Here is a 15,043-nt window from a genome sequence, read left to right on the forward strand (position 1 = left end):
TCATTGGAAAAGACTCTGATGCTGGGAAAGATTGGGGGCGGGAGGAGAAGGGGACGACAGAGAATGAGATGGTTGGATGGCATCACCTACCTGATGGATGTGAGTTTGAGTGAACTCCGGGAGTTGGTGATGGACAGGGAGGCCTGGCGTGCTGTGATTCATGGGGTCGCAAAGAGTCAGACACAACTGAGCGACTGAACTGAAGTTGGGTTCTTATGTATTTACAGATGTTGTATCTTCTTGGATTAATCCTTTGATCATTATGTAATGTCCTTTGTCTCCTTTTGCAGTCTTTAAGATCTCTTTCGTCTTTAAGTTTTACTCCCGCAGCTTTAATTTCCGTTTGTATGAAAATCCTCTCTCCATTTCCTCACTTTCCATCTACATGTTTCATCTTTATGAGCAGCATCTATGTGGGTATTGCTTTTATATCCGTTCAACCACACTTTGTCATTAGATTGGAGCCTTTATAGGATATTTATATTTAAAGTAATTATTGAGGGAATTCCTTGTTGGTCCAGTGGTTTTGCTTTCACTGCCAGGAGCATGGGTTCAGTCCCTGGTCAGAGAACTAAGATCTGGCAAGCTGCATAGCACAGCCACAAATAAATAATGGCAAAATCATTGCCATTTTGTCAATTGTTCTGGGATTTTTTTCTTTTTTTGGTTGTCATTCATTTCTTCTTTTGTTCTCTTGTGATTTGATGACTATCTTTAGTGTTAATATTTGGATTTCTTTCTCTGTGTGTGTGTATTATCGGGTTTTGGTATGTGATAACCATGAGATTTTTATATAACAGGCTTTATATAATCATAATTATTTTAAGTTGCTGATCTCTTAAGTTTGAATACATTTCACAGCCCTGTGTTACCGCCCAACATTTAATGTTTTTGACATTTTAATATTTTATATATCTTTTTGTTTTGTGTATCCCTTAATTGCTTACTGTGGATATGGATCATTTATCAGAGGAACCTGAAGAGCTACATTCCATGGGGTCACAAAGATTAGGACACAACTGAACGACTAATACTAAATACTTATTGTAGATATAGACCATTTTATTATTTTTATCTTTTAACCCTTCCTACTAGCTATATAAGTGGTTGATCTACTACTACCTTTAATGTATGTTCATCTTTACCAGTGAGACTTTTCCTTTTGTAATTTTCTGTCTCTAGTTGTGATCTTTTCCATTTAAAGGAGTCCCTTTAACAATTCTTGAAAAGCTGGTTTGGTGTTGCTGAACACTTTAAGCTTTTGCTTATTTGTAAAACTTTTGATCTCTCCTTTAAATCTGGATGTAGCCTTGCTGGGTAAAGTATTCTTGGTTGTAGGGTTGTTGTTTTTTTTTTTTATTCCATCACTTTAAATGTATCATGCTACTCCATTCTGGGCTGGAAAGTTTCCACAAAAAAGCCAGTTGATAGCCTTAAGGGAATTTCTTTGTAAGTAACATTGCTTTTCCTTTACTGACTTTAAGATTGTCTCTTTAGCTTTAATTTTTTGTATTTTAATTACAGTGTATCTTGAGGTGGATCTCTTTGGGTTGATCTTGTTTAGGACTCTGTGTTTCTGAGCTCAATGTCTGTTTCCTTTCTCATGTTAAAGAATTTTTCAGCTATCATCCCTTCAAATAAGTTCTCTGCCCATTTCTCCTTCTTCTTCAGGGACCTCCCCCTGTAATATGAATGTTAGTATTCTTGACATTGTCCCAGAACTCTCTTAAACTATCCTTGTTTTTTGTTTTTTTTTTTCTGTTCAGCTTGCCTGATTTCCAGTACTCCATCTTGTACTTCATTGATCCATTCATTCCTCTATATTATCTCATCTACTGTGAATTACTTCTAGTGTATTTTTAATCTCAGTTATTGTATTCGTTACCTGTGTTTGGTTTTTCTTTGTGTTTTCTAACTTTTTGTAATGCTTCTCATTGTGTTCATTCATTCTTCTCCTGAGTTTGGGGAAGTCTACCAGATAGATTGCTTATCTCCACTTTGCTTCTTTTTTTTTTTTTTGGCATCTTATCTTGTTCCATCATTTGGAACATATTTTTTTGTCACCTCATTTTCCCTAATCCTGTGTTTTTATTTCTGTTCATTAGGTAGAATGCTCATGTTTCCCAGTCTTGGAGAAGTGGCCTTATGTAAGAGATGTCTTTGGGCCCCCGGCAGAGCACTGCCCTCTGGTCACCAGAGCTGTTTGCTCTATGAGTGTCCCCTCTATGGGCTACATGGACCCTTCTATTGTGGGCTAACTGTTGTAGGCTCAGTAGTACATAGGACTGATCCTCAGCACGGTTGGCTACGTGAGCTGGCCTCGTCTAGGTCTGCCAGCTGCTGGTGGGCAGTGCTGGCGCCTGGCACAGCTGGCTTCAGGACCCAGGAAGTCCCTGTGCTGGTCCACTGGTGAGTGAGGCTGGGTCCTGAACACACTGGTAGTTGGGCCTTGGTCTCCACATGGCTGGCAGCTTGCCTGGGGGTCCGAGGCTTGTTGCTGATTGGCTGTTGGGCAGGTAAGCCCCCTGTGCTAATAGGCTGGAGAAATACTCGAAGATGGTGCTTGCTTGCACTCATGTCCTCATAGAACAAGCTCTCCAAGGTGGCTGCCATCAGCATCTGTATCCTCAGGGTGCTTTCCAAGATCAGCAGGTGGGTTTGACCGAGGCTCCTTTCAAATTGCTCTTTATGCCCTGGGTCCTAGAACATGTGAGACTTGTGTGTTCACCCTTTAAGAGTGAAGTCTATTTCCCATAGCCTTCTGAGCCACTTGAATATAAGCTTTACTGGCCTTCACAGCCAAAAGTTCTAGAGGCGCATCTTCCCAGTGCAGAGCTCCAAGGCTGCAGAGCCAGATGTGTGGCTCAGACCCCTCACTCCTTGGGGAGAGTTCCCATTTGTGGGAGGATAATTTTAACTGGGTGCATGGATCTTGACTATGCCATGTTCCCACCTCACTTACCCATCTCATGGTGATTCCTTCTTTGTTTCTTTAGTTGTAGAAGATCTTTTCTGCCAGCCTGCAGGGACATAGTCACCAATTGTTGTTGTTTAGTTGCTAAGTCATGTCTGACTCTTTTGCAACCCCATGGACTGTAGCCCACCAGGCTCTTCTGTCCATGGAATCTCCCAGGCAAGAACACTGGAGTGGGTTGCCATTTTCTTCTCCAGGGGATCATCCTGACCCAGGGATTGAACCTGCATCTCCATGTTGGTAGGCAGATTCTTTACCACTGAGCCATCATTCTCACTATTAGTTGCTCTGTAAATAGTTGCAATTTTGGTGTGCCTGTAGGACATGAACTTCCCAATCCACCATCTTAGACAGTCTCCTATATCATCTAAGTGTTAACTTTCATAGTCCTAACTTAGCAGCAGTCTTTTTTCCTTAATACCATCAGTATGTTATTTCTAATACATGAAACTAGTTTCAGGTGTACAGAGTTCTTTCAGGATAAGCAATCTGACATAAGTGATTACCACAAAATAATAGATTTATATATTGGGAGTTATTTTCTTCAATTATTTACATTTTAGATCACCTTTCTCTACGGAATTAAAGTTTCATCTTCTGTTTTTCTTTTTTTGGTTAAAGGATGTTAAGGCATTTCCAAGCAGAGAAAGTATCTAAAAAGAGGCAGCTCTTGCAGTCTTACTAGCCATACGTTGCCTTATACCTGGGGAAGTTTACCAAGTGTCTTCTGTGTCCCTGGCGCCACTGGGTTGTGCGAATACAGAATAAGCAATACATGATCATCGCTACCCAAGTAGTTACTGAATAGCTATTTAGTTATGATTATGATAAACGCTATCAAGATGTACATGAAGCACCACACATTATATAATAGGGGGAGGTCACCTGAAACTTCCCCTCCATTCCTTGAGTTTAATTCCTCTCTCCTTCCATGCACAGTCTCCATGCACAGTTTGCTTATTTGGAGTGTTGCCAACTTTGACACCTTTTTAAATGTGATTTTTATAAATGCAGTTTAAATTTTGAAACAGCATGGAAGTTGAAGAATAGTAAAAGGAACATCTGTGTGCTTTTTGTTCAGGTTCATCAGTCGGCATCCTTTGATCCAGAACATTCCTCACCATTTTTTTCTGACCTTGACATTATTGAAGAGAGCAGGCTAATTATTTGGTAGCTTGTCCTCCAGTTTAGACTGGTCTGACAGTTCCTCAGTATGATTCAGGTAGTGCGTTGTTGCACAGGCGCCTCTATCTGTACATGTTTGAACTATAAAAAAGCAAGTTTAGAGACCGAGACTTATTTAGGTATGATTGTTTTCTTGAAGCACACACAAAAAATGGAGGACATAACTGTCATGAGGTAATCTGTTCTTTTTTTGAGGGAAGGGCCTGCACCAAATTGGCATACAGGATCTTAGTTCCTCACCCAGGGATCAAACTCATTCCTCCAGCAGTGGAAGTTCCAAGTCTTAACTACTGCATGTCCAGGGAAGTCCCAGGGTGAAGTTTTATTTACTCAAACTAGTTTAGAAAGCTCTTACCAACCTCAGTGATTCATATTTTTCATTTCTTGTTTTAAAGACAGATGTACATTATTCCATACTGTCACTTCTTCTGTGTCTGTCTGATTCTCCTTCGAACAGCAATTATGTGGAAACACCAAGAGATAAAGAAATGGGTATGTTACCAAATAAGAGAGAAACTGGTTTTATGATATAATTACTAGACATTAAGAGTTTATAAAAAGCTGTAAATAAATGTATGAAATAAATATTTCTATTGTCTTGAAATGCAATTGTAATTGTAAATTTTCATATAAAATAGAAATTATGACTTTGTAAGGTAAACTACTTTCAGCTATGTAAAGAGAAAAATCAGAACTGAAGATAAAAATTAAAATTTTAAATACATTAGAATGTCAATTTATTGAGTTTCGGTGTTTTTGAACTTTCATTTCTCAATTATGTTTTATTTTGAGTTTTGCTAAACTTTTTACTATACTTTGGGGTTTCTTTCCCATATATTTCTGATAAAACTGATGAGATTCTTCTGTTATATTTTAGAAAAGAAGGATGATTTTGACTGGGGAAAATACTTGATGGAAGGTGAAGAAATTGACCTTGGCCCAAATGTAAACACACCGGTGAGCGGCAGTAGTTTTGCTATATAAATACATCCCAGGTTATTTACATTATTTTTATGGGTCCATCTGCCCTATAGTAACTTATCTGAAATAGGAAGACTCTTCACTGAATTAGAGTAGTTTATTTTGGAATTTTTATTAAGATTTTGCACCAAAATACTGGTACCAGAAAGTTGATCAGAATGAATATATATATATCCCTTAAGGAGCTATAAATCTAGCGATTTTTGCCACCAGAAATAATTCCATCCTCTAATAGCAACTTTCAACATGTAGAAAAAGTTTGATTTGGTATAGTTTTTGCTTTTCTTCTGAAATTTTCATAATCTTTTAATCTCAATAGGTCCATTTGTTAGGTGCTCTAAGGTTAAGATATATTTCCTTCTTTTAATCAGAATTGGTCTGAAGAGAGTGAAGATGAAAATGATCAACAGTCCTTAAGCAGAGAGGACTCTGGGATTCAGGTGGACAGGACACCATTAGAAGAACAAGATCAAAACAGAAAACTGGGGCCTCGAGTCATCTGGAAAGGTACTGTGTGTTCTGGAATGCTGGCATCTCTAATAGAATTCTCTAAAAGGAAAGGCAGGCTTTGAGAATCAGTCCCCTGTGATTTATAACATTGGTAAGCTCTGCCTTCCTAATAAAACAAACCTTTTTAAACCATTGGCAGATCTTCTGTGATGCATTATAAATATTATAGCTCTATAGAATTAATGTTGAAAAGGCATTTAGAGTGCAATTTGGTCTTTTTTTATAGGTCTGAGAACTTTGTTAGTCTTAAATGGTTTGTTTATACTGAAGAAAGATTGGCTTTGCTAAAGTTGTTATTCAGTTGCTCAGTCATGTCCAACTCTTTGCAACTCCATGGACTGCAGCACGCCAGGCTTCCCTGCCCTTCACTGTCTCCAGGAGTTTGCTCAAATTCGTGTCCATCGAGTCCGTGATGCCATCCAACCATCTGATCCTCTATCATCCCCTTCTCCTCCTGCCTACAATCTTTCCCAACATCAAAGTCTTTTCCAGTGAGTTTGATCTTCGCATCAGGTGGCCAGAGTATTGGAGCTTCATCTTCAGCATCAGTCCTTCCAATGAATTTTCAGGATTGATTTCCTTTATGATTGACTGGTCTGATCACCTTGCAGTCCAAGGGACTCTCAGGAGTCTTCTCCAGGACTACAGTTTGAAAGCATCAATTCTTCGGCTCTCAGCCTTCTTTATGGTCCAACTCTCACATCCAAACATGACTGTTGGAAAAACCATAGCTTTAACTAGGCAAATGATGTCTCTGCTTTTTAATATGCTGTCTAGGTTGGTCATAGCTTTTCTTCCAAGGAGCAAGCGTCTTAATTTCATGGCTGCAGTCACCCTCCAGCAGTGATTTTGGAACCCAAGAAAATAAAGTCTGTCACTGTTTCCCCACCTATTTGCCATGAAGTGATGGGGCCAAATGCCATGATCCTAGTTTTCTGAACGTTGAGTTTTAAGTCAGCTTTTTCACTCTCTTTCACCTTCATCAGAAGGTTCTAAAGTTAGTGATTAAATAAAAGAAAAATATCTTACACAATTTTAAATTTTAATGCTTTTTCAGTTTTTAGTGAAAAAGTATGATTTGGTAGAATCTAACTAGAAACAACCTTAGAGATTAGAACATCTAATCCTACTTCTCATTTTGTAGATAAAAAACAAAATGTGGTTATAATGGTTTTCTTACGTGCACAGCTGTGAAGCTAACTCCAGAAGCTGGGATCTCTGACCTGGCCCTGTTCATTGTACCTGAACCTTGCCGAATGCACATAAAGTAGTTAAAACTGATTTAGCATACTAACAATTTTCTGGTTTCTTTTCTCTTCTCTCTCTTTTTCATTATTGAGTTGGACCGTTAGGGCAGAATGTGGATTAATCAACTCAATGTCATGAACAGCAGCCTGTGCAGGGCCTTTTGGTTTCGCTTATTTCTGCTCATATGCTCTTTCTGATTCTCACTCCGCTTTCTCTGCCAGCCCAGTGACAGGCTCTTCTAATGTATTTGATATCTGTTCTCAAACACATTGAGGTCTTGTAAAGTACATTGTGTCTATTGGTTGTATTTTATTTTTAAATTACATGCTGATAATATGCTGTGTGTAATCTCTGTTCTTTCACTCTTTCCATTTACCTGTTTTAATCTGGCCCTGTTGCTCTATGAACATTTTTTCTGTTGCTCTAATGGCTCCATAGGATACTGCAGTTTGCAGCACCACACTTGTGTTATTGCTTCTCTTGTTGATAGACCTAAGCTACCTTCTCCCCTTCTCCCTGGTGCCATGCCCATAGTCTCACCCCTGCTTGATTGGATCGCCCACTTTGATTTGGTCTGCTGTTCTCATTTGTGTCTGTCTGACTACTCAGGATAAGAACTTCGGATCCCTTGGTTCCCTCAGGCTTGCCCCTTATATGATGTGTCCATGGATGTCCTTTCCTTGCTTTTCTTTGGAGTTTCATGTCCTTCCTACCCATTCCCACCAGTCAGAGTTCTTTGTGTATGTAGATAGTAATTCCAAGGTTTTATACATTTTCTTCCCTTAGTCGCCTGTTAACATTTTCATGGTATCCTTCAAACAGAATCTGATTTTTAAAAATATTTTATTGTACTTATATCTGTGAATTTTTCTTGATATGGTTAGAATTTGGACCTTGATATTTTCTTTATGAAAACATTCCCCTGTATTTTCCTTCTCTTTGCTTTTTTATAGTTTTTGTGTAGCTCTTCAGTGACCACCAGCTCTTCTCTTATATATGAAGTGAAGAACAGCTTATTTTTCTCCAATGTCAGGAGCAAATTTCCCAGCAGTGTCTAGTGAACAGTCCATTCTTTCCACATTGCTTTGTGGTTCTAAAATTATTGTATATTGATACACTTATTTCTGAAATACACTTATTCAGTTCTCTGTCCTGAGTGTGAGTTGTGGAAGCACAGACTGTTTATATGTCTTTGTAATGTGTTTCAACAAACAGAAGGCAAGTTTTCGCTTCTCCTTTACTCTTTTTCAAAACTGGCTTAGCTATTTGTAGACTTTTATTCTTCTGAAGACATTTTGGGAGCAGTTTAGTAAGTTCCTTTTTAAAAATCCAGCTGAAAAAAAAGAAATCCACCTGGAATTATTATTGGGATTGCATTGAATTTATCGATTTAGCTTGGGGAGATTTGACATCTTTTCTGTGGAAATATCTATTCTAATTCTTTTATGTCTTACTAGGTTTTAGAAATTTTCTTTGTCAAGATCTTAAGTATTTATTGATTCCTCTGGTGTTAATAGTTGTTACGATTAATAATGTCTTTTTTTTTGTTTTATTTTTGCTAATGTAGGGGGACACTTGGTTTTTGTAAATTGTTTTTTTTCCCAGCATTCTTGCTGAACTCTTGTATTAGTTATATATTGTTAATTCCCCAAATATTGGGTTTTTGAAAAGATGATCAGTATTCTTTGCAAATATTGACAGTTTTATCCACTACCAGTTCTTATATCTTAATAATGTCTGTTTGCTGGCCAACCCTCTCGTCTACAGAGGAAACAATAGCAATGGGCGTGGATTTCCTAGAGTGGTTTTTATCCCAAGAAGGTTGCCCATGAAATTCCTTAGCTAAGTATGATAGTTTTGGCATAGGTTCTGGATATGTGACCTTTGCAAAATTAAGACTTATTCCTGTTTTTCTGGTAGTCTTTAATCATAAATAAATATGATTTTATCAAATGCTGTTCTTTATCTGTGAGGTAATTCTATAATTCATCTATTTTGCTCTCCTACTTTACTGGTAGATTTTTTTTGATAGTGAATCGTTATTGTATTCCTGAGCTAAACTTCTTTTGACTACATCATGTGATTGGGTTATTAGCTTTTTTTAAATGGAAATTTTTAATCTTTATTCTTTGATGAATTACTTTTTGTTATTATGTCTTCATTTGGTTTTAGAAGCAAGGTTATATTAGCCTCATGATGTTCGGTAGCTTTCCCTTTTTTCTGTTTTATTCACCAATCTATATAAGATGGGTAATCCTTCAAAGCTTAGTACCAGTCCTAAGGCTTTGGGGGTGCTTGAAAACATCTTTAGTTACCATTTCAATGTCTTTCACGATTATTCAGTTCAGTTCAGTTCATTTCAGTCGCTCAGTCGTGTCCGACTCTTTGCGACCCCATGAATCACAGCACGCCAGGCCTCCCTGTCCATCACCAACTCCTGGAGTTCACTCAAACTCATGTCCGTCGAGTTGGTGATGCCATCCAGCCATCTCATTCTCTGTCGTCCCCGTCTCCTCCCACCCCCAATCCCTCCTAGCATCATGATTATTAAACTATTCAAATATACTGGTTGTGTTTTTTATTCATGGGGTCATTTTAAGATTGAGTAGCTTTTTAAATTTGTAGCAGTGACATTAATTAAATTTTGTATATATGTCTCTATAGTTTTAACTGATTTTATATATATATAAATGGTGTCAGCTGTTATTTTAAAGAGCGTTTTTCAATTGAATATTTGAATGGAATCCTAAGTCTGCCTGTCATAGCAAAGTTGATCAAGTATTCTTTTCTTAACTCTTATAACTTAAATGTAACTAAATTTCTTTCCACTAGATGAACCAGATGCCCGAAGCTGGTTGGAACAGCATGTAGTCCATCAGTACTGGACAGTCAGGTCCTCAAGATTTCCTCATAGTTTACATTTGCATTCCAATCTAGCTACTGTCTGGTAAGAAGCTAGTTTTCATTTCATGTGTTGATAGAAGAAACTTTATGTTTTAATATTTGGTTCTGAGTTGTGATTTAAATCAAGTAGTTCCTTAAACTTTTATAAAATTGAAGTATGCTTAATTTACAGTGTTGTATTAGTTTCAGGTATACAGTTACGCACACATACATGTGTATATGTATATATTTTTTTCAGAGTCCTTTCCACTGAGTTATTACAAGATGTTGAATATAGTTTCCTGTCCTATATAGTAGGTCCTTGTTTACCTGTTTTATATTTAGTAGTATATATGTTAATCCCAAATTCCTGGTTTATCTCCACCCTCACCCCTGCTATCCCTTTTGGTTACTATGAGTTTTCTATGCTTATGAGTACATTTCTGTTTTGTAAATAAGTTCATTTGCATCTTTTTTTTTTTTTAGATTCCACATACAAGTGATATCATATGATATTTGCATTTGGCTTTCTTACTTCACTTAGTATGATAATCTCTAGGTCTATCCATGCTGCTGCAGACAATGATTTTTTTTATGGGTGAATAATATTCCAGTTAGTGTGTATATGTGTGCCACATCTCTATCCATTTGTCGATGGACATGTAGGTTGATTCCATGTCTTGGACTATTCCATGTCTTGAGCTATTGTAAATAGTACTGCTATGAACTTTGGAGTACACGTATCTTTTCAAATTAGAGTTTTCTGTGGATATATGCCCAGGAGTTGAATACAGGATCATGTGGCAAACTGTTGTTAATTTATGAGGAGCCTCTGTACGGCTCTCTTTAGTGGCTGCAGCAGACTGCCTTCCCACCACCGGTGGGGGAGGACTCCTTTTCTCGGCACCCTCTCCAGCGTTTATTATTTGCAGACTTTTTAATGATGGCCATTCTCAGTGGTATGATCTGATGCCTCACTGTAGTTTTGTTTTGCATTTCTCTAATAATTAGTAGTATTGGGAGTCTTTTCATATGTCTGTTGCCCATCCGTGTATCGTCTTTGGAGAAATGTCTGTTTAGGTTTTCTGCCCAGTTTTTGATGGTTTGTTTTTTTATACTAAGCTATAGGAGCTGATTATAGATTTTGGAAATCAGTCCCTAATTAATTGCTTTATCTGCAGATGTTTCCTCCCAGTTGCTCAGTTGTCTTTCTGTTTTGTTTATGGTTTCCTTTACTGTGCAAAAGGTTTTAAATTTAATTATGTATCATTTGTTGGGTTTTTTTTTATTTTCATTACTCTAGGAGACAGATACAACAAAATATTGCTGGGATTTATGTCTGAGAATATTTCAGTATGTTGTTTTCTATGAGTTTATGATGTCATATCTTATACGTTGGTCTTTCATCCATTTTATTTGTGTATATGGTGTTACAGAATGTTCTAATTTCATTCTTTTACATCAGCTGTCCAGTTTTGCAAGCACCACTTAGTGAAGAGACTGTTTCTCTGCATTATTTATTCTTATCTCCTTTGTTGTAGATTAATTGACCATGAATGTGTGGTTATATTTCTTGGCTTTCTGTCCTGTTCCATTGATCTGTATGTACGTTTTTATGTCAGTACCATACTGTTTTGATTACTGTAACTTTGTAGTATAGTCTGAAGTCCTCCAGCTCCATTTTTCTTTCTCAAGATTGTTTTGGCTATTTTGGGTCTTTTGTGTTTCCATACAAATTTTAAGGCTTTTGTTCTGTGAAAAATGCCATAGGTGATTTGATAGGGATTGCATAGAACCTGTAGATTTCCTTGGGTAGTATGGTCATTTTAACAACAGTGATTCTTCCAATCCAAGAACACTGCATATCTTTCCAGCTGTTTGAGTTGTTTTAAATTTCTTTCATTAACATCTTTACAGTTTTCAGAGTATGGATCTTTTGCCTCTTTAACTAGGTTTATTCCTAAATATTTTAGTCTATTGCCTAGAAAATCCCATGGATGGAGCAGCCTGGTAGGCTGCAGTCCGTGGGGTCGCTAGGGGTCGGACACGACTGAGCGACTTCACTTTCACTTTTCAATTTCCACTTTCACACATTGGAGAAGGAAATGGCAACCCACTCCAGTGTTCTTGCCTGGAGAATTCCAGGGACGGGGGAGCCTGGTGGGCTTCCGTCTATGGGGTCACACAGAGTCGGACACGACTGAAGTGACTTAGCAGCAGCAGCAGCAGTAAATGGAATGGTTGCCTTACTTTCTCTTTCTGACATTTTGTTGCTAGTGTATAGAAATGCAACATATTTCTGTATATTAATTTTGTATGCAGCAACTTTACTGAATTTATTGATAAGCTCTAGTAGTTTTCTGGGGGCATCTTTTGGACTTTCTATGTATACAATCATGTCATCTGCAAATAGTGACAGTTTTACTTCTTTTCCAATTTTGGTTCCTTTTATTTTTTTCTTCTCTAAATGCCATAGCTAGGACTTCCAAAACTATGTTGACTAAAAGTGGCAAGAGTGAACATTGAACATCCTTGTCTTTTTCCTGATCCTAGAGGAATGCGTTCAGTTTTTCATCTTTGAGTATGATGTTAGCTGTGGGTTTGTTCATAATATGACTTTTATTATGTTAAGGTGTATTCCTTTTCTGAAGAGTTTTTATCATATTTTGATGTTGAATTTTATCAAAGATTTTTTCTTCATCTATTGAGATGATCATATGGTTTTTATTTTTCAGTTTGTTAATGTGGTGTATCACATTGACTAATCTGCAGATACTGAGAAATCTCTTGTATGCCTGGAATAAATACTACTTAATCATGATATATGACCCTTTAAATGCATTGTTCAAGTCAGTTTGCTAGTATTTTGTTGAGGACTTTTGTATTAATAATCTGTGTTCATCAGGTGATGGCCTGTAATTTTCTTTTTTTGTGTGATATCTTTGTCATATCAGCGTGATGGTGGCTTCATAGAGTGAGGTCAAAAGTGTTGCTTCCTCTGCAATTTTGTTGACATAGTTTCAGAAGGATAGATGTTAACTCTTCTCTAAATGTTTGGTAGAATGCACCTGTGAAACCATCTGGTCCTGGTCTTTTGTTTGTTGGGACTTTTTCTGAGTACTGATTCAACTTAATTACTGGATGTTTGTTCATTCATGCTTTCTATTTCTTTGTGATTCAGTCTTGGGAGATTGTACATTCCCAGGACCTTGTCCATTCCTGCTAGGTTGTTCGTTTTGTTGACATATAGTTGCTCATAGTATTTTCTCATTACCCTTCATATTTCTGTGGTGTCAGTTTTAACTTTTCCTTTTTCATTTCTGACTTTATTGATTTGGGCCTTCTCTCTGTTTTGTTTTGGTTTTGTGTGTGTGTGTGTTTCCCCCACTGAGTCTGATTAAATAGAGGTTTGTCAAGTTTGTTTATCTTTTCAAGGAACCAGCTCTTAGTTTCATTGGTCTTCTTTATTTGTCTCTATTTCATTTATTTGAAGTCTACCATCATTATTGTGTTACTGTCAATATCTTCTTTTAGATCTGTTAACATTTACTTAATGGTTTCTTTCCTTCTACTAACTTTGTGTTTTATTTGCTCATCTTTTTCTAGTTCCTTTAGGTGCAAGGTTAGGTTGTTCGAGATTTTTCTTTCTTCCTGAGTTAGGTTTGTATCACTGTAAACATTTGTCTTAGAACTGCTATTTTCAGTAAATAGACTTTGGATTAATGTGTTTGTGTTTTCATTTGTCTCCAGGTATTTTTTTTTATTTCCTCATTGATTTCATCAGTTACCCATGACCCACTTTTTTTTTTTTTTTTTTTGCAGCTTTTTTTCCTCATAGTTGATTGCTCATCTCATAGCATTGTGGTTGAAAAAGATGCTTGATATGATTTCCATTTAATTTACTGAGTCTTGCTTTGTGGCCCAGCATGTGATCTGTCCTGGAGAATGTTCCATGTGCAGTTGAAAAGAATGTGTGTTCTACTGCTTTCAAATGGAATGTTCTGTAAATATCAGTAAGGTGATCTACTGTAATGTGTAACTTAAAGCCGTGTTTCCCTGTTTATTTTCTGTCGGGATGCTCTGTCCATTAACATAAGTGGGTATTACTGTCTCCCATTATTATTGGGTTACTATCAGTTCTCCTTTTATATTTGTTAACATTTTAGTTGTGCATTCAGGTACTTGTATGTTGGCTGCATATATGTTTACGCAGCCATTGTATCTTACTGGATGGATCTGTGGGTCATTGTGTAATGTCCTTTTTTGTCTCTTGTCTTTATTTTAAAGTCTGTTTTGTTTCATGTAAGTGTTGCTGCATCAACCTTGTGCTGATTTCCATTTTCATGGAATACCTTTTTGAGTCCCATCACTTTTAGTATGTGTCTCTAGATCTGAAGTGAGTCTCTTGTAGGCAGATGTATACAGGTCCTGTTTTTGTACCTGTTCATCCAGACTGTGTTTTTTGGTTGGAGCATTTAGTCTGCTTACGTTTAAGGTAATTATCAATATGTATGTTTCTGTTGCCAGTTTATTAACTGTTTTGGATTTGTTTCTGTAGGTCTTTTTCTTCCCATTTCTTTTGTTCTCTTATGATTTGATGACTATCTTTAATGTTATGTGTGGATATCTTTTTCCTTTTTTAGTGTATGCCTATTACAGATTTTTGTTTTCAAGTTACCATGGGGTTTTTGTATGGCAGTCTGTATACATCCATGCTTGTTTTAAATTGCTGCTCTGTTAATTTCAAATGCATTTTAGATGCCGTGCATTTGTATTCTCTTCCCTTCTGCCTTGCAGATCTTCTGCTGAAAAATCGGCTGATAGTGTTATAGGAGTTCCCTGTGTGTATCGTCACTTTTCCGTTGTTCCTTTTCATGTTTTTCGTCATTTTGATTACAGTTTGTCTTGGTGTGTTCCTCTGTGAGTTAATCCCATAGGAAACTGTGCTTCTTGGACCTGGGTGACTGTTTCCTTTCCCAAGTAGGAAAGTTTTCAGCTGTTACCTCTTCAAATATTTTTTTCAAGCCCTTTACTCTCGTCTGTTTTTGGGGCCTCTATCGTGTAAATATTAGCACACCTGACGTTGTCCCAGAGGTCTCTTAAAAACCGATGGCCTCTCGTTTTGTTCTTGCTTCTGTTCAGCAGCGGTGCTCTCCCCTGCTCTGTCTGCCGGCTCACTGGCCGGGTTTCTGCCTCGTTTAGTTCACCGCTGACCCTTCCAGTGCAGTTTTCAGTTTCTGCGGCCCCAGTTCTGTTTGCTGG

At 37.3% G+C, this 15,043-nt stretch overlaps 1 protein-coding gene across 3 annotated transcripts in view; it reads left to right on the forward strand.

Moving 5' to 3' along the window:
• Positions 1-15,043, forward strand: part of TUBGCP5 (tubulin gamma complex component 5) — a 61,904-nt gene that overhangs the window by 17,183 nt on the left and 29,678 nt on the right. For all 3 annotated transcript variants that reach the window (XR_008682104.2, XM_055397561.2, XM_055397560.2), the window contains exons 4-7: positions 4,555-4,651; positions 5,037-5,116; positions 5,512-5,647; positions 9,731-9,845. Coding sequence is in view for 2 of the 3 variants with exons in the window: in XM_055397561.2 (XP_055253536.2) it covers positions 4,555-4,651; positions 5,037-5,116; positions 5,512-5,647; positions 9,731-9,845 (428 nt within the window). In the remaining variant the exon portion in view is untranslated. The remainder of the gene's footprint in view (positions 1-4,554; positions 4,652-5,036; positions 5,117-5,511; positions 5,648-9,730; positions 9,846-15,043) is intronic.

The sequence above is a fragment of the Moschus berezovskii genome, chromosome 2 (genome assembly GCF_049115385.1).
Source record: "Moschus berezovskii isolate FMDL1 chromosome 2, NW_MosBer_1.0, whole genome shotgun sequence".
Lineage (NCBI taxonomy): Eukaryota > Metazoa > Chordata > Mammalia > Artiodactyla > Moschidae > Moschus > Moschus berezovskii.